The sequence below is a fragment of the Eubalaena glacialis genome, chromosome 5, assembly GCF_028564815.1.
Source record: "Eubalaena glacialis isolate mEubGla1 chromosome 5, mEubGla1.1.hap2.+ XY, whole genome shotgun sequence".
NCBI lineage: Eukaryota > Metazoa > Chordata > Mammalia > Artiodactyla > Balaenidae > Eubalaena > Eubalaena glacialis.
In genome coordinates this window covers 63,136,837-63,156,667 of record NC_083720.1, presented here as the reverse complement: position 1 = coordinate 63,156,667, position 19,831 = coordinate 63,136,837, and the positions used below count along the sequence as shown (strand labels likewise).

At 35.9% G+C, this 19,831-nt stretch overlaps 1 protein-coding gene across 1 annotated transcript in view; it reads left to right on the top strand.

The window, feature by feature from the left end:
• ARAP2 (ArfGAP with RhoGAP domain, ankyrin repeat and PH domain 2) overlaps positions 1 to 19,831 on the top strand; it is a 192,414-nt gene that overhangs the window by 127,282 nt on the left and 45,301 nt on the right. Inside the window, exon 25 of the mRNA XM_061191308.1 lies at positions 13,607 to 13,735. Coding sequence (XP_061047291.1) covers positions 13,607 to 13,735 — 129 coding nt within the window. The remainder of the gene's footprint in view (positions 1 to 13,606; positions 13,736 to 19,831) is intronic.

Here is a 19,831-nt window from a genome sequence, read left to right as displayed (position 1 = left end):
AAACATCTTTATTGGAGTATAATTGCTTTACAATGGTGTGTTAGTTTCTGCTTTATAACAAAGTGAATCAGCTATACATATACATATATCCCCGTATCTCCTCCCTCTTGTGTCTCCCTCCCTCCCACCCTCCCTATCCCACCCCTCTAGGTGGTCACAAAGCACTGAGCTGATCTCCCTGTGCTATGCGGCTGCTTCCCACTAGCTATCTATTTTACATTTGGTAGTATATGTTAGTCCATGCCACTCTCTCATATTGTTTTAAAACCATTTTAAAACTTTCATTATTGGAGAAAAGACAGTCTTATCATTGTACTGGGAAAACTGGATAGCTACATGTAAAAGAATGAAATTAGAACATTTTCTCACACCGTATACAAAAATAAACTTAAAATGGACTAAAGACTTAAATATAAGACCTGAAACCATAAAACTCCTAGAAGAGAACATAGACAGAAGACTCTTTTGATATAAATTGTAGCAATATTTTTTGAATCCGTCTCCCAAGGCAAAAGAAACAAAAACAAAAATAAACAAATGGGATCTAATTAAACTTAAAAGCTGTGCACAGCAAAGGAAACCATCAACAAAACAAAAAGACAACCTACAGAATATGAGAAAATATTTGCAAATAATATATCTGTTAAGAGGTTAATATCCAAAATATATAAAGAACCCATACGAGTCAGTAGCAAAAAAAACCCCCAAATGACGCAATTAAAAAATGGGCAGAGGATCTGAATAGACATTTTTTCCAAAGAAGACATGTAGGTGGCCAACAGGTACATGAGAATATGCTCAACATCACTAATCATCAGGGAAATGAAAATCAAAACCACAATGAGATATCACCTCACACCTCTCAAAATGGCTATCATCAAAATGTCTATAAATAACAAATGTTTGCAAGGATGTGGAAAAAAGGGAACCCTAGTACACTGTTGGTGGGAATGTAAATTGGTGCAGCCACTATGGAAAACAGTATGGAGGTTCCTCAAAAAACTAAAAATAGAGCTACTATATGATCCAGCAATTCCACTCCTGGGTATATAGCCAGAAAAGAGGAAAACTGTAATTTGAAAAGATACATGCACCCCAAAGTTCATAGCAGCATTATTTACAATTGCCAAGATATGGAAGCAACCTACGTGTCCATCAACAGATGACTGGATAAAGAAGATGTGATATGTATATACAGTGTATGTACAGTGAAATACTAGTCAACCGTAAGAAAGAATGAAATTCTGCCAGTTGCAACAATGGGATGGACCTAGCGAGTATTATGCTCGTGAAATAAGTCAGAAAAATACAAATACTCTGTTATATCCACATATAGTCACTTATATGTGGAATTTAAGAAGTAAAGCAAACAAATATATATAACAAAAGAGAAACAGACTCACAGGCATAGAGAACAAATTAGTGGTTACCAGAGGGAGGGGGAAGTGGCAGAGGCAAGATAGGGGTAGGGGACTAAGAGATACAAACTACTGTGTATAAAATAAATAAGCAACAAGGATATATTATACAGTACAAGGAAATGTAGCCATTATTTTGTAATAACTTTAAATGGAGTATAACCTATAAAAATATTGAATCACTGTGTTGTACACCTGAAACTAATATAATATTATAAATCAACTATACTTCAATATGTAAATACATACCCTTTCATTATTTCTTCATTATCCATATTATCCATCCTTCAAGATCCAGCTCAAATGCCCCTTCCTCCAAGATGGTAATTAGATGAATATAGTTCTCACTGATCTTTTGTGATTATTTGCTTAAAGATCTACAATACTGCATACTAATCTGACTTGTAGAATAGTAACCTGGCTCTGCCTTATGTTCTTTAGGATTTACCATATCTTTTAGATCTTTATATCTCTTGGTACCTCTAGCATAGTGTATGATGTGGAACATATTTTCAATATCTTGTTAACTTAGGTGGAACAGGATAGGGGTGCATTCTGAACCTGAGTGACTGGGATTGTTGCTGCTTGGATAGATGTATCCAAATACGGAAGGCACAAAAAAAGTGATTTCTGCTTATAGATTAGGAACCACTAGGAGATATCAAAGCCCTGGTTAGCTCTTAGACAGCTGATGGTCTCCTGCATGCTTCTGTTGCTGTTTTTTTTTTGTTTTTTTTTAGGAGAGCCACAGCAAAAAAATGAATCATGGATTTGGGGGTAAACATCCTCTCCCTACCACCCTTGTTCTCTCAGGGGTTGAGTCAAAGCATATCCCTGTGTCACAGCTCTGGAGGTCTGTGCCTTTGGGCATTGGTCTTTCGGACTGAGAGGAGTAAGCAGAATGGATGAGGATAGGAAGAATTATGTACAGCTAGAAGAGAGATTGCAATATATCTGGAAACAGTCTTTTTAAATTTCACCTGGGAAAATGAAGGGAGGCTTACCCTGAAAATGACTAATTATCAACTTGCATGTGCCCGTTAGTACATCACAAATGGTAAGATGGGAGTCAAGTTTTTTTTTTGTTGTTGTTGTTGGTTCCTTCTCACTAATTAAAAGAAAGTTATCTTGATGAAGATATAAAAAGACTAGGAGACTTCAAGCTGTTTTGACTTGTGAATGTCCAAATATGTAATCAAAGGAACACCCCATGTACATCAAGAAAGAATACATCTGATAGAGTTAGGAATTCAAATTTGGCATGGTTTTAATGTCTGGTCAGCCATTCAAGTCGAAATTGCCAGAAGGGAAAACTAAGATTATTTTCACTGCTTTTAGAGGAGCAAAGCTAAGAAAGCAACAAAGGGGCCTGTGATTATGTTGGCTTACTGGAGCAGACGGGACCTGTGTGCTCCACCTGACCTTCTGAAATGTTAAGAGCTTTATTTCTAGTAACATGCAGGGAAGATAAAGTGAAATGTAAAAAGAAGATAAAAGTGAAGGCATTGGTAGTCACAAGATTGTAGTTGATAGGAAGAATGTCAGCAGGGAATTGGTGCTTTTTCTAATGTAAATATAAATCCTCCAAGTAACTGAAGCAACCATAAATAAATGAATGAATGAATGAATGAATGAATGGATAAGTAAGTGAACCAGAAGTGCTGGATTTTATTTTAGGTACCTGTAACTTTTAAAGCAATAGTTCTCTACCCTGTCTTTTCCAGTGCCCCCTTTGTATAATAGATATTTTGTTTGGTCCCTTTACTCTCCTGAGATACTCTATTATACCCATTAAAAAAATGTTATAACCTAATTATAGAGATAAGTAAAAGGAAAATATGTATTATAATACATAAATGCTCAGACATTCCTATACAGTCGAAGATAATGAAAATATATTCTTAAATTTATAAATGGAATTATCATGGATGTGACAGCTACAAATGCAGACTGATACAAGCATGTCAGTTTGTGACTCATGTATCATTAGCAGAATTGCCATCATTGGTGAAATGGCATCTTAGTCTGTTCAGCCTGCTAAAACAGAACTCCACAACAGAAATTTACTTAGCACAATTCTGGAGGCTGGGAAGTCCAAGATCAAGGCACCAGCAGACTTGGTGTTTGGTGAGGGCCTGCTTCCTGGATCACAGATGTCCATGTTTTCACTGAGTCCTCACATGATAGAAGGGAGCTTGTGGGATCTCTTTTATAAGAGCACTAAACCCATTCAGCAGGGCTCTGCCTTCATGATTTAATCACCTTGCAAAGGGACCACCTCGTAATACCATCACATTAGGGATTAGTTTCAACATATGAACTGGGGAGGGGGGGTGTGAAGGGGGCAAACATTCAGACCATAGCAAATGGTAAACAACTCTTAGAAAAGTTCTGACAGACAAAGCACAATCTTTTTTTTTTTTTTTTTTTTGCTCATATAGTAGCTAGAGTCATGGGGAAAAAAATACCACATTAAAACCATATAAAATATTTTGAGAATTTATATGTAAAGCTGAGTTAGATTCTAAGCTGTTAGTTTATAAGTAGGTTTTCCTTTTAAATGAATATCTGTGGGACATTTGAAATTTGTACTAGATGGAGAACAAGTCTTTCTCTGTTTCATTCTTTGAAAGATGCCAGGCAATCATCAGGACAAGCTGAAGCCCACCTTAGGAGAGGGTATCACTTTCACCATACTTATAAAGTACACTGTTATTTTAATGCTTCACCTTAAAAATGAACCTGTACCCTGCCAATGTAGTCCCATACCCCTTAGGTTCTTCATATGCTGAAAAAAATTAACTGCCCACGGGGCCTCATTTAAGTGGGCTTCCTCACTGAGAGGTTCAAGTTTGTGAAGCAGTTACTTTCTACACAGCAATATCATAACAAAATGTTTTCTTCCTTCTCCTCATAGCTACTATGAAATGGAAGATCAGTTCATTTTTAATCAGTCTTTCTAGCTCTTCTCTTGATTGACACAAGTGCTGTCACCCTCTGAATATGTGGATAGGGCAGAGAAAGACTTGCATGGCTCTAGGCTTGGCACTAAAAATTTAATTATTAAGGAAGTCATAATTGTCTCTGGAAATCCTGTGTCATTCCTGCCAGAAGTTTAAGGACAACACCTGTTATTTCAGGTGGAAATGAATAGTTCTCTATTTAACAAGGTAGGCCAGGTTTAATTCTGTGGACAAGATTTTAAACTATTGAGAACATGATTTACCTAGCAAAAGAACCACCTCCAGACCTGTTGTTAAATAACTACACTGAATTTTCAGCAATTTTAATGCTAGAGATAGTGTGCAAATGAGTTATTTCTAATAATGCCCTAATGCCAGCTGACTTACATAGCATTAAATCTATCATGACAAATGGTTGTAAATGTAACTATTAATAAAAACTTGTTTATTTGTAGGAATTTATATTCCAACAACGTTTGATGACTCAGTCCATTTTTCCTGCCTCTTACTTCTTTCTTTTATAATTGTATCATTTGACAGTCTAGCGATTTAAAATATTTATCTTTTCAACCCAATTTTCAGCTCTGTCATTAAGCAGGAACTTGGATCTTCAGGATTTTCATTCTCCTGAAGTATTTCATACTATGAGACTGATGTGAAAAACATACTTGGCTAATTTTTTGCACATCTATATTTATCTCTATGTGTGTTGTGATATATTTCAGTATAACTAAGAGCACTTCAGAACTATCACTATTGTATCTACTTGTAATGGTGACCCTCTTTAATATAAATGTTCTGATATTTGGAAGTCTCATTACAAATTTAATCTTGTAATAAAGGACAGTACGCTTTTATTTCAATCCGATAGTTTTGCAGTTAAGAGTATCATTCCCACTGCCAAGCCAACTGCAATATCATCAGTTTCTTTACATATGGGATGTTGAAACTACCTTATTTCCTTACCATCTTCTCACTAAGGATAGGAAAGTAAAGGAGAAAGTGTGAACTGAATTGTTTTTCACTTTGCTTATATTACCTTATTTAGTCCTCAGAAATATCTTGGTGAGTTGATACTTTTTCCCCAAAATTACATGTGTGAAAATCATCATGGGGAGGTTTACATATTTGTCCAAAATAAAACCAAGTGTAGTAGTTATGATTTGGGGCTGTAAGGCAGATACATTTGAGAGTCAAATCTTTGTTCCTTACCGGCTGTTTGGCTTTAGGCAAGTAGTTGAACTTCTCTGGGAGACCAGTATTAAGGAGAATGTGATATATTTGGTCTTTTTTACTTGTGATTTTATTACCAATTAAAATAGCATGGGTCATATACAAGTGTGATGCTATTGACATATGCTTTGTTGTTTGTCATTAGCATTAATTACTACTTTAACCAAAAACAAAAAGCCAAGTACTATTCGTTTTACATATAGGAGGGTATGAAAGAGCTGAACTGACTTATAAAGGCTATGGTACCAGGAAAGTTACATCAACATCTTCATGTTAGAGCGTATGTTCTTCTATTTAAATTATGCTATTTTCAGTGTACTGTGAAAAGGCTTGAATTTCTTTTTTTCTCAGCATATGCTTCTGTCATATCATTTTATTAACTGACTGGCATATTTTGATCAGCAAAACACTTTCCTATGAAACTTTGATTGTAATTTTAAAAGCCTGTGATTTTTTTGTTAACTCTATGCTAAGAACTTGTGATGTATTTAAAAATATGCTTACATAAAACAGATGTATATGAATGAGTATTTATCAAGGAGAAATCTTTATTTTTTTTAATTTTTGAATTTTAATTATTTTTTTATACAGCAGCTTCTTATTAGTCCTCCATTTTATACACATCAGTGTATACATGTCAATCCCAATCACCCAATTCATCACACCACCATCCCCACCCCCCATGGCTTTCCCCCCTTGGTGTCCATACGTTTGTTCTCTACATCTGTGTCTCAATTTCTGCCCTGCAAACCAGTTCATCTGTACCATTTTTCTAGGTTCCACATATATGCGTTAATATACCATATTTGTTTTTCTGACTTACTTCACTCTGTATGATAGCCTCTAGATCCATCCATGTCTCAAAAAATGACCCAATTTCGTTCCTTTTTATGGCTGAGTAATATTCCATTGTATATATGTACCACATCTTTTTTATCCATTCATCTGTCGATGGGCATTTAGGTTGCTTCCATGACCTGGCTATTGTAAATAGTGCTGCAGTGAACATTGGAGTGCATGTGTCCTTTGAATTACGGTTTTCTCTGGGTATATGCCCAGTAGTGGGATTGCTGGATCATATGGTAATTCTATTTTTAGTTTTTTAAGGAACCTCCATACTGTTCTCCATAGTGGCTGTATCAATTTACACTCCCACCAACAGTGCAAGAGGGTTCCCTTTTCTCCACACCCTCTCCAGCATTTGTTGTTTGTACATTTTCTGATGATGGCCATTCTGACCGGTGTGAGGTGATACCTCATTGTAGTTTTGGTTTACATTTCTCTAATAATTAGTGATGTTGAGCAGCTTTTCATGTGCTTCTTAGCCATCTGTATGTCTTCTTTGGAGAAATGTCTATTTAGGTCTTCTGCCCATTTTTGGATTGGGTTGTTTGTTTTTTTAATATTGAGCTGCATGAGCTGTTTATATATCTTGGAGATTAATCCTTTGTCCATTGATTCGTTTGCAAGTATTTTCTCCCATTCTGAGGGTTGTCTTTTCATCTTGTTTATGGTTTCCTTTGCTGTGGAAAAGCTTTGAAGTTTCATTAGGTCCCATTTGTTTATTTTCGTTTTTATTTCCATTACTCTAGGAGGTGGATCAAAAAAGATCTTGCTGTGATTTATGTCAAAGAGTGTTCTTCCTATGATTTCCTCTAAAAGTTTTATAGTGTCTGGTCATACATTTAGGTCTCTAATCCATTTTGAGTTTATTTTTGTGTATGGTGTTAGGGAGTGTTCTAATTTCATTCTTTTACATGTAGCTGTCCGGTTTTCCCAGCACCACTTATTGAAGAGGCTGTCTTTTCTCCACTGAATATTCTTGCCTCATTTATCAAAGATAAGGTGACCATATGTGCGTGGGTTTATCTCTGGGCTTTCTATCCTGTTCCATTGATCTATATTTCTGTTTTTGTGCCAGTACCATACTGTCTAGATTACTGTAGCTTTGTAGTATAGTCTGAAGTCAGGGAGTCTGATTCTTCCAGCTCCACTTTTTTCCCTCAAAACTGCTTTGGCTATTCGGGGTCTTTTGTGTCTCCATACAAATGTTAAGATTTTTTGTTCTAGTTCTGTAAAAAAGGCCATTGGTAATTTGGTAGGGATTGCATTGAATCTGTAGATTGCTTTGGGTAGTATAGTCATTTTCACAATATTGATTCTTCCAATCCAAGAACATGGTATATCTCTCCATCTGTTGGTATCATCTTTAATTTTTTTCATCAGTGTCTTATAGTTTTCTGCATACAGGTCTTTTGTCTCCCTAGGTAGGTTTATTCCTAGGTATTTTATTCTTTTTGTTGCAGTGGTAATTAGGAGTGTTTCCTTAATTTCTCTTTCAGATTTTTCATCATTAGTGTATAGGAATACAAGAGATTTCTGTGCCTTAATTTTATATCCTGCAACTTTACCAAATTCATTGATTAGCTCTAGTAGTTTTCTGGTAGCATCTTTAAGATTCATCTTTAAGATCATCTTTAAGATTCCGCAAACAGTGACGGTTTTACTTCTTCTTTTCCAATTTCTATTCCTTTTGTTTCTTTTTCTTCTCTGATTTCCGTGGCTACGACTTCCAAAACTATTTTGAATAATAGTGGTGAGAGTGGACATCCTTGTCTTGTTCCTAATCTTAGAGGAAATGCTTTCAGTTTTTCACCATTGAGAATGTTGTTTGCTGTGGGTTTTTCGTATATGGCCTTTATTATGTTGAAGTAAGTTCCCTCTATGCCTACTTTCTGGAGGGTTTTTATCATAAATGGGTGTTGAATTTGTCAGAAGCGTTCTCTGCAACGATTGAAATGATCATGTGGATTTTCTCCTTCAATTTGTTAATATGGTGTATCACATTGATTGATTTGAGTATATTGAAGAATCCTTGCATCCCTGGGATAAATCCCACTTGATCATGGTGTATGATCCTTTTAATGTGCTGTTGGATTCTGTTTGCTTGTATTTTTTTGAGGATTTTTGCATCTATATTCATCAGTGATATTGGTCTGTAATTGTCTTTTTCTGTACTATCTTTGTCTGGTTTTGGTAACAGGGTGATGGTGGACTCATAGAATGAGTTTGGGAGTGTTCCTTCCTCTGCAATTTTATGGAAGAGTTTGAGAAGGATGTGTGTTAGCTCTTCTCTAAATGTTTGATAGAATTCACCTGTGAAGCCATCTGGTCCTGGACTTTTGTTTGTTGGAAGATTTTTAATCACAGTTTCAATTTCATTACTTGTGATTGATCTGTTCATATTTTCTATTTCTTCCTGGTTCAGTCTTGGAAGGTTATACCTTTCTAAGAATTTTTCCGTTACCTCCAAGTTGTCCATTTTATTGGCATAGAGTTGCTTGTAGTAGTCTCTTAGGAGGCTTTGTATTTCTGCGGTGTCTGTTGTAACTTCTATTTCATTTCTAATTTTATTGAGTCCTCTCCCTCTTTTTCTTGATGAGTGTGGCTAATGGTTTATCAATTTTGTTTATCTCCTCAAAGAACCAGCTTTTAGTTTTATTGATCTTTGCTATTCTTTTCTTTGTTTCTTTTTCATTTATTTCTGCTCTGATCTTTATGATTTCTTTCCTTCTGCTAACTTTGGGTTTTGTTTGTTCTTCTTTCCCTAGTTCCTTTAGGTGTAAGGTTAGATTGTTTATTTGAGATTTTTCTTGTTTTTGGAGGTAGGCTTGTATAGCTATAAACTTCCCTCTTAGTACTGCTTTTGCTGCATCCCATAGGTTTTGGATCATTGTGTTTTCATTGTCATTTGTCTCTAGCTATTTTTTGATTTCCTCTTTGCTTTATTCAGTGGTCTCTTGGTTATTTAGTAACGTATTGTTTAGCCTCCATGTGTTTGTGTTTTTTACATTTTTTTCCTTGTAATTCATTTCTAATCTCATAGCATTGTGGTCAGAAAAGATGCTTGATATGATTTCAATTTTCCTAAATTTACTGAGCCTTGATTTGTGACCCAAGATGTGATCTGTCATGGAGAATGTTCCATGTGCACTTGAGAAGAAAGTGTAATCTGCTGTTTTTAGATGGAATGTCCTATAAATATCTATTAAATCTATGTGGTCTGTTGTGTCACTTAAAGCTTGTGTTTCCTTATTAATTTTCTGTGTGGATGATCTGTCCATTGGTGTAAGTGAGGTGTTAAAGTCCTCCACTATTATTGTGTTACTGTTGATTTCCTCTTTTACAGCTGTTAGCAGTTGCCTTATGTATTGAGGTGCTCCTATGTTGGGTGCATATCTATTTATAATTGTTATATCTTCTTCTTGGATTGATCCCTTGATCATTATGTAGTGTCCTTCCTTGTCTCTTGTAACATTCTTTATTTTAAAGTCTAGTTTGTCTGATATGAGAATTGCTACTCCAGCTTTCTTTTTATTTCCATTTGCATGGAATATCTTTTTCCATCCCCTTACTTTCAGTCTGTATGTGTCCCTAGGTCTGAAGTGGGTCTCTTGTAGACAACATATAGATGGGTCTTGTTCTTGTATCCATTCAGCAAGCCTGTGTCTTTTTTTTTTTTTAAACAAATAAATTTATTAAAAAAAAAACAGTAAAATAAACAGTATTCACAGAAGCAGTAAATTCATATTCTGGGATTAGCATAGTGTTTCTACTAAGTTTCAGGGAATTCTGTTTCTTTATTTTGTGCATTATTATGAATGATAACCATGGTATTTGTAAGTCATGATGTTATCTCATGGTATTGAATAAATGTGATGGTAACATCAGAAAAAACAAACTTATCCTGAAAAAAAGACATTTGGGCTATAGCAAGCCTGTTCATGGACTTAGGCATAATAGCATTCTTAATTAAGTCTCTTAGCTCAAAGAGGTATGCTGAGCAACATACTTGCCCTTTAGAATGTACCAGAATGTCTTTAAGTCTCTATATTACTTTTATAAATAACATGAGAAAAAAATGAAGATGTTTCCATTTTTATTTTTAAAAGGTACATAAAGGAGGGTCCAAAGGAAGTCTCCAAATGAGACCAACAAACTCCCAAATCTGTGTGTAACTATCAAAATTTCTGAGTCAGCAATTAATTATTTGCTTTAAACTTTCTATTAAAGTAGAATAAAAAAGAAACACAGCACAACTTCTATAGGGATATCAGGATAGTCATAACAATAAATCTGGCTTGGTGTAAACATGACTATTATTATATTTTCTCCCCTTCCTGGGAGACATAGCCAAAAATGCTTAAATTAACCCCAAGATGGTAATAGAAGTATAACCTGGGCCGTCAATTCAATTTGTACTAAACCTTCATTTATCTGCAACTAAATGTTAATTTCTTTCCTTCCAGTTCAGAAATACACCTTTAATAATTTTTCATTAGCTTGGAAGAAGCCTGTGTCTTTTGGTTGGAGCATTTAATCCATTCACGTTTAAGTTAATTATCGATATGTATGTTCCTATGACCATTTTCTTAATTATTTTGGGTTTGTTTTTGTAGGTCCTTTTCTTCTCTTGTGTTCCCCACTTAGAGAAGTTCCTTTAGCATTTGTTGTAGAGCTGGTTTGGTGGTGCTGAATTCTCTTAGCTTTTGCTTGTCTGTAAAGCTTTTGATTTCTCCATCGAATCTGAATGAGATCCTTGCTGGGTTGAGTAATCTTGGTTGTAGGTTCTTCCCTTTCATCACTTTAAGTGTATCATTCCACTCCCTTCTGGCTTGTAGAATTTCTGCTGAGAAATCAGCTGTTAACCTTATGGGAGTTCCCTTGTATATTATTTGTCATTTTTCCCTTGCTGCTTTCAATAATTTTTCTTTGTCTTTAATTTTTGCCGATTTGATTACTATGTATCTCGGCGTGTTTCTCCTTGGGTTTATCCTGTATGGGACTCTCTGTGCTTCCTGGACTTGGGTGGCTATTTACTTTCCCATGTTAGGTAAGTTTTCGACTATAATCTCTTCAAATATTTCTCGGGTCCTTTCTCTCTCTCTTCTCCTTCTGGGACCCCTATAATGCGAATGTTGTTGCATTTAATGTTATCCCAGAGGTCTCTTACCCTGTCTTCATTTCTTTTCATTCTTTTTTCTTTATTCTGTTCTGCAGCAGTGAATTCCACCATTCTGTCTTCCACGTCACTTACCCGTTCTTCTGCCTCAGTTATTCTGCTATTGAATCCTTCTAGTGTAGTTTTCATTTCAGTTATTGTATTGTTCATCTCTGTTTGTTTGTTCTTTAATTCTTCTAGGTCTTTGTTAAACATTTCTTGCAACATCTCGATCTTTGCCTCCATTCTTTTTCCAAGGTCCTGGATCATCTTCACTATCATTATTCTGAATTCTTTTTCTGGAAAGTTGCCTATCTCCACTTCATTTAGCTGTTTTTCTGGGGTTTTATCTTGTTCCTTCATCTGGTACATAGCCTTGTGCCTTTTCATCTTGTCTATCTTTCTATGAATGTGGTTTTTGTTCCACAGGCTGCAGGATTGTAGTTCTTCTTGCTTCTGCTGTCTGCCCTCTGGTGGATGCAGCTATCTAAGAGGCTTGTGCAAGTATCCTGATGGGAGGGACTGGCGGTGGATAGAGCTGGCTGTTGCTCTGGTGGGCAGAGCTCAGTAAAACTTTAATCCTCTTGCCTGCTGATGGGTGGGGCTGGGTCCCCTCCCTGTTGGTTGTTTGGCCTGAGGGGACCCAACACTGAAGCCTACCTGGGCTCTTTGGTGGGGCTAATGCCGGACTCTGGGAGGGCTCACACCAATGAGTACTTCCCAGAACTTCTGCTGCCAGTGTCCTTGTCCTCACGGTGAGATAGAGCCACCCCCCGCCTCTGCAGGAGACCCTCCAACACTAGCTGGTAGGTCTGGTTCAGTCTCCCCTGGGATCACTGCTCCTTCCCCTGGGTCCCGATGTGCACACTACTTTGTGTGTGCCCTCCAAGAGTGCAGTCTCTGTTTCCCCCAGTCCTGTCAAATTTCTGCATTCAAATCCCGCTAGCCTTCAAAGTCTGATTCTCTAAGAATTCCTCCTCCTGCTGCCAGACCCCCAGGTTGGGAAGCCTGATGTGGGGCTCAGAACCTTCACTACAGTGGGTGGACTTCTGTGCTACAAGTGTTCTCCAGTTTGTGAGTCACCCACCCAGCAGTTATGGGATTTGATTTTATTGTGATTGTGCCCCTCCTACTGTCTCATTGTGGCTTCTCCTTTGTCTTTGGATGTGGGGTATCTTTTTTGGTGAGTTCCAGTGTCTTCCTGTCAATGATTGTTCAGCAGTTAGTTGTGATTCTGGTGTTCTCGCAAGAGGGAGTGAGATCACGTCCTTCTACCAAGGAGAAATCTTTAAGATGTCATAAACTTCTTGCTTGTTGGCCTATTATATGAACAATTAATGTATAATATTGCTACATAATGTTTCTGATTGATATTTCCACTAATAGTTAAACATAGATTACTCAGTACTGTTTGATAATGATTATCTTATGTTCTCTGTTGAAGTTATCTTTTATAATTTCATGTAAGTTGACTGTATCAGCTATAAGTTGTTCACTAATGATCACAAATTATGCTAGTCTTGTTGGGAGAAACAAAGGGTTTATTTATGTTATTACTTAGTACTGGACAAGACTAATTTTACTAGTCCTTTTATAATTATTATTTGCATATGCAAATACACAGCTTTCCATAAGCAAACCAGAATGTTGTTTAAATTAAAAAGTAGAGTAATTAACAAATTTGTTGTACAAAAAGGTGGCTATATTTCTGAAATTTTATTTAAAGGTTAGTACCTCTGAATTTTTTTTAAATAGTTATGTAACAAACAAATGTCCCTGCACAGATTTATTTATACAGTAAATTTTATTATGTGCTTAATGCTGTTCCAGGTCTTAGGGTTTCCTGTATGTAGTCCTAGCACTATTCTTGTGTACCATAAGATACAGTCATGCTTATTGTCTTGTACAGAGCTTTCTAAAAGGACTTTTTAAATTTTATAATTAAAAACAGTTAAGATTTTTTTTGTAATTTGATTTGTTTTTGTTTGCAGAGCGCCCTCTTCACTACACAGAAAATGTGTTGGAACAGGTGCTTCAGTGGAGTTCATTAGCTGAACCTGGATCTGCTTATCTTGTGGTGAAGAGATTCTTAACCATTGACACAGTTAAACACTATAATGGTAGGTGCTGTTATTTCACATTGCAACTATGATTGAAAATTCAAGTGGTTAAAGGATAATTATTATGGCACAAGTGTTTTTTGAAAATGTAAAAATGAGTAGCTAAATGAAAAATCTACTGCCATTATTGTTAGAAAGAAGAATATAGACCAAGTGCCAGGGTCATATTTTCCTGGTGGGTAGGACTGTGGTAATAGTTGGTTAATTTGACCGTATCAAATTAAAGATTTAGCAGGAATGATTCATCTTTTTAAGGTCTTGGGTTTATTTTATTTATTTGCCATGCTTAAGTGTTTTCCTAATTTTTAGATAGATGGTGAATCATCTTGAATTATAGTTACATTTGAAAGTTCTCTGAGCATTCAAGAATCGCAAGCTCTGAGATTGTGTGCTTGTTATAATTCTCACCTATTTTGCAGTAATATTGGAAAACAAATACAAAATAAATACTTCCAATAAGGATATTTGCCATCCAACTGGGAGAAGACATGTATACATGTAAGGTTAAATAAGAAGTTAGCTAGCATGGGGGATCCATATAAGACAGTCTCTGAACTTGTTTGAGGTATCAGAAAACTTTCATTTTGAAACTTAGGTTTTTCTGTTATGTTGACATTATCTGACAGATTAGAAAAAGATTTCCTGCCACACTGTCTATAAACCAACCCCGAAAACAGAGGATTCAAGTTTTATAAGATGAAATTTACCACAACTTTTATAATTCATATTGATAATAACCATTACTATTTATTAATCAGGTATTATGAAATGAACTCTCTGCATACCAAAACTCATTTATAGTTTTTTTTTTAAATTTCTCCATGAGTTATATTATCATTTGAATTTTACAATTGAGAAAAGGGAAGCTCAGAGAAATTAAGTAAGTTGCCTCCAGATCACAGATTTATTAAGTACTAGATTTGAGTACAGATTGGTTTTACTTCTAATTATTAAAAAAAAAGAAAAAAGATGGGGAGGTTGGTACAGTTCTGAAATGCGGTAAAGCTACTTGGTATGATTGCAGACTCTCTAGCTAGTAGCCATAAGTCAGCAAGTTCTTAATTGTACCAGGCTAATCTGATATGTTTCTGATTTCATGATAATCTGGCTACTATAACAGACTACAGTAGACTAGTTGGCTCATAAACAACAGAAGTTTATTTCTCACAGTGTGGAGACTAGAAGTCTGACATCAGAGTGCCAGCCTGGCCAAGTTCTGGTGAGAGGCCTCTTCCAGGTTGCAGACTGGGGACTTCTTGTATCCTCCCAGGGCGGAGAGCAGAGAGAGGAAGCACACTCTCTGTGACTCTTACAAGGGCACTAAGCCCATTCCTGAGGATTCCACCCTCGTGACCTCATCTAATCCTAATTACCTCATAAAGGCCCCACCACCCTGTAGGTAGGTTTCAACATATGAATTGGGGAAACATAAACATTCAGTTCATAACTCTGCCCTTCATATCTTACAATTACACAAAAGTATTTTTATAAAATGCAAGCAGTTTAACAGCTTCTATGTCATTCTGGTCTTACTAGCAACTAAATAAACAGAACATGTGTTCTTTTTGCTGTAGAAATTTAGCCTTTTAGACACCTTTATCTTGTTTAACTTCTTTCTTACTCCTACATATGATTTTGGCCACATCCTCTGTATACTACTCAACGATTGCAATAGAAATTCTCTCTCATCATATGACTGCTACAAGCATCCCTGTCACAGAGCAGTGATTGTCAGGTGGGGGAGATTTTTGTCCCCCAGGGGGCATTTGGCAATGTCTGGAGATATTTCTGAGGGTCACACTGGGTAGGGTGGTGCTTCTGGTATTTAGTGGTTAGAGACCAGAGATGCTGCTAAACATCCTACAATACACAGGAAGGCTCTTTACAACAAAGCATAATCTGGCTCAAAATGTCAGTGGTGTCATGTTGAGAATCTCTGATTTAGATAACCTTTGAAATCTGGCCTAACTCTTAAATTCTGTTATTCTTTCATTTTAACATTGAGATAAAGGAAACGTATTGAGTTTATGAACAAACTCCTGTCTGCATTATGAAATACATTATAGGTTCTCATGGCTTCTTTTCTTTTAGAAAATAAGTCATCTTTTCAGGTAAATTTGAATTTTTTTTGGTGAGAATTTTCCTTTTTCTAATATCCCTCTAAAATGTCTGTTAATTCTCCATGTTGCAAAAACTTAGCTCTTGTTTGAATGCTAGTAGACTGGCTATGTGAATAAAACCAGACAAGAATAAGATCTTAAAAGGCTATAATATAAAGGAAGGTTTTGTGCAGGTGGGCCTGAGGGATAACCCAAAGCAAGGATACCATTAAGTGCTGTATCAGCGATGTTAGATTGAGTGGGTTTAGAGCAATCACATCTGAGTAAAATCTTTGTTGTTTAAGGGCAACAAGAAATGGTCGAGTGACAAACTATAAATTGCTCTACCCACAAACTTGGTAGGAAGATTGGGCATTAAAACGATGCCTCACCTATTGTATGTGTCCCCTTTTGGGGGTTGTGAGTGTGTCCTGTTGTGAAAGCATCAGGCTTCTGTAAGGTCTAGACAAAGCACCTTGCACAAAAACTGGGGAACCCAAGCAGTGGAAAGCAGGCTTACATGACAGTTTCTGAGATTTGGATGAAATATTCTCTAGAGTAAAATGTCAGTAAACTCTTGTGCTACTCTCATATCTCCTGCATTCCTCTGACAGGGTGGGAGCTGTGAAACTTATCACTGCCCCTGCACTCTACCCCCCTCAGCTGGCCAAACCAATATGCAACTTGTTATTATGATATCAGTAGTTCTTTCTACCAGGAAATTATGTCCCTCTGCATGAAAAAAAAAGTCAGGTTTTAGAGTAACACCCTCAGGAAATACATTAATTAGACCATTTCATATCAGTAGTTATGTACTTTTGGTCAGAAATAGGAGTACCTATGAAGTAAATATTTAACTTTCTTTTTTAGTTTTCTAGCCAATAAAATTTTTATACATGTTTTTCATTAGAGCTTGATTTATATTCAGATTGTCAAAGTAAAATCTTTTTCATTATGGTTGGTTCTGCATCTGTGTGCATTTAGGATTGTCATTTTAAAGAAGGTTTGGCCTATTGTTTGTTTTTAAAATCAACTTCTAAAGTCATGATTTTTTCTAATAGTCGTGTCTTACAGTAACCTGGGGATTCTAAGTACTTCTTATGGGGTACCCTGTGTGATAGATTTTAGGTTGGTTAGGTATTCAGTCTACTTTGTCTCTGTCTTGGCAAATGTCTCCTAAATCAATCACAGTGACCAACTACTCCAGAATTATTGCTCCATTCGTTACATGCACTACTCCTTAAAATTGGGATCTAAAAGGAAAATAATGAAAGTAAATCAAATGTGATTTCTCTGTCAATTTGTTAGCATAAAAACTGGAATCACCTCAGAAACACATGGCTCTTCACAGCAGAGATGCAACAATGTTAAGGATTTATTTTCCTTTCTTAAGATTTTCTTATTCTAACCTGGGGGCCAAGTGGAAATTAGCACAGTTTGAAACAAGGCTGGTTGGTTACAACCATACTTATCTCTCAGTAATGAATAGCTATTGTGTTAATATTTTCTTAAAACATAAAGTAGCACTGACACATCCTTCGCACCTGTCTCATCATACCTGATACCTAATTGCCACAAATCTTAGTGTCTGTTTACCTATCCCTATCTCTTCCTGTCTCTCCTTTATCTACACACACACACACACAACTTGCATTTCATTAATTTCATGATGGTGTTTCTGATTTTATGCAACAAATTATAGGCATATAGTTTTGTTTGATACCACCTTCTTGCTTAATGAAGAATTTTATCAAATAATAAGTTTAGGGGTTTGGTGTTGTTTGGGGGTTTTAATTTTCTCAATTTGCTCATTTTATCTCAATAGTTTAAAATATAGACATCACAAGAAGGAATAGACTTTAGAGTCAACCAACACTTAATTTCTGCTCATTCATTTAAGGTAATGAGGAAGCATACTTTACTTTTATAGAAGTATGTAAGAGTAAATGAATTTTCTGTTGCCTCTACTTAAAAATCAATTCTGTGTTTTTCAAAAGCAGCATTGTATTTCTGAGAAGCATTTTGGGCTATTGTCATTATTGTAATGAGGAGTTAACTAACTTGAAAAGAAAAATAATAGTCTGAATTTCTTTTCTACTCCATGGATTATGGCTGAGACATTGAGATAGGGAGAATGAAACTTCATTTAAATTGCCATTTAGACTTTGTCATAGCTAATCATATTAGACCATCTTATATTATTATTATCTCATATTAAGTTTCAACATCTCTATCACAAGTTAGCCATAAATTTATAGCTTCTGTAAGGTTCCAGAATAAATAATTTTTTGTTGCAGAAGTCTTATTTTAAGCACTAAAGTTCTTTAATATTACCCCAATAGAATGTGATACAACAGAATCAAGTTTTAATGATCTCAATGGGGAAGAACTACTTTTAAGATAGAAGATGTAACTCAAATGAAGATGCGTGTGGGTTTCTAAATTTAGATTGCCACATATGACAGATGCTTTGGAATTAAATTTACATTCGAATAGAATAGTTCAAAATGCAACTGCTTCCAGCAAATTCAGACCTGGAAAGCTGAGCCATCCACTATCGACTGACTTAAGAAAATAAAGGAAAATTCCAGCAACAATAGTATGAGTTCATAAATCATAATCTAGCTGAAATAATTTATATTCCACTCCCCATCATATCTTTTTAAATCCAAAGATGTGTAAAAGTTGAAGGTAAGACCCAGTCCACTTCAAGTGGAAGTATTTTCTCGGAAATTGATGATAGAATAGAAAAGTAGTGTTCTACTTTCTACAATTTGCTGCGTTTTCAGTAAAATGGCGTGGAATCTCTGGCACTTTTCTAGTCAATCCTCCAGTAGTAAGTATATTTACAATTTTACTGCTTAAGGATAATCTAATTACAAAAGGATGTTATCAGGCTGCTAGTTCTATTAAGCATTGCTTCTTCAATACAAGTAACAAAGGAAAATATACTGGGAATCAGGGCGGCGGGGGGGAATATTTGACTTTTCCTAGATTACTTTCAAGCAGGTTTGGTTTCTACTCAGTCATAGAACTAAATTTTACTAAATACATTTTGAGTGAATGTCATGCAGTGAGTGAACTATATCAAATTCTGCTTCCTCCAAATTATAAAGAATATATGTGTTCTATATGATCAATATCAAACAAAGGAAAATATGGATAATTTTTAATTTGGAAGAACTTTCTAGATTTCAGGCTGCAAATATTGCCAAATATCACTTGGTTGTGGCACATTTTCAAGAGGATGTCTCATGAAAACTGCTTGTCTCCTTCAGCACTTATAGTACATGCGCAGGGGTGGAACTTGGTTTTTCAGATAATGTACAGGCCTGAGAAAATAGTCTTTGCCAGCAAAAGAGGAAGGGAGACACATAGAGACCATGGAAAATAGACCCATTTGTTTTATATTCCCTTTTCATTGCTCAGATCATATATAAGAGATAAATTGTTCATAGTTACTATGCATTTACTGGGCGCCAGATGCTGGGCTGATGGCTTTGCATACACCATGTCATTTAATCTTCCTAGCAGTCTTAAGGGGTTTTTCACTAGTACTCTCTAAGCCTTTTATAAATGGAGAAACTTGGACATGGAGACGTTACATAACTCCCTCAAGGTGACCTGCTGGTAAGTGGAGGAGCAGATTTTAGTTTTTAAAACTCTTGTAAATTCAGTCTATAAATCACCAGGCCTTTGGAAGGGTAATTTTTTCTATACTGTTTACTACAGACTCTGCAGTACAGAAAAAAATGATGTCTGTCCTCCATTAGATAAATAAGCAATTACATTCTGCTTGCTATGTGCTAAGCACTCTTCTAAATACTTTACATACCAGATCTACTGGGTGATCACTGTATGAATCCCCATTTTGCAGGTGAGGAAACTGAGATTTAGAGATTACTGCCTGGGATCCAGTGGAGGATGTGGTTGTCATTCAAGCCCAGGTAGTCTAGCTCCAGAGCAAACTCTTAGTCACTGTGCTATGTTAGTTCTC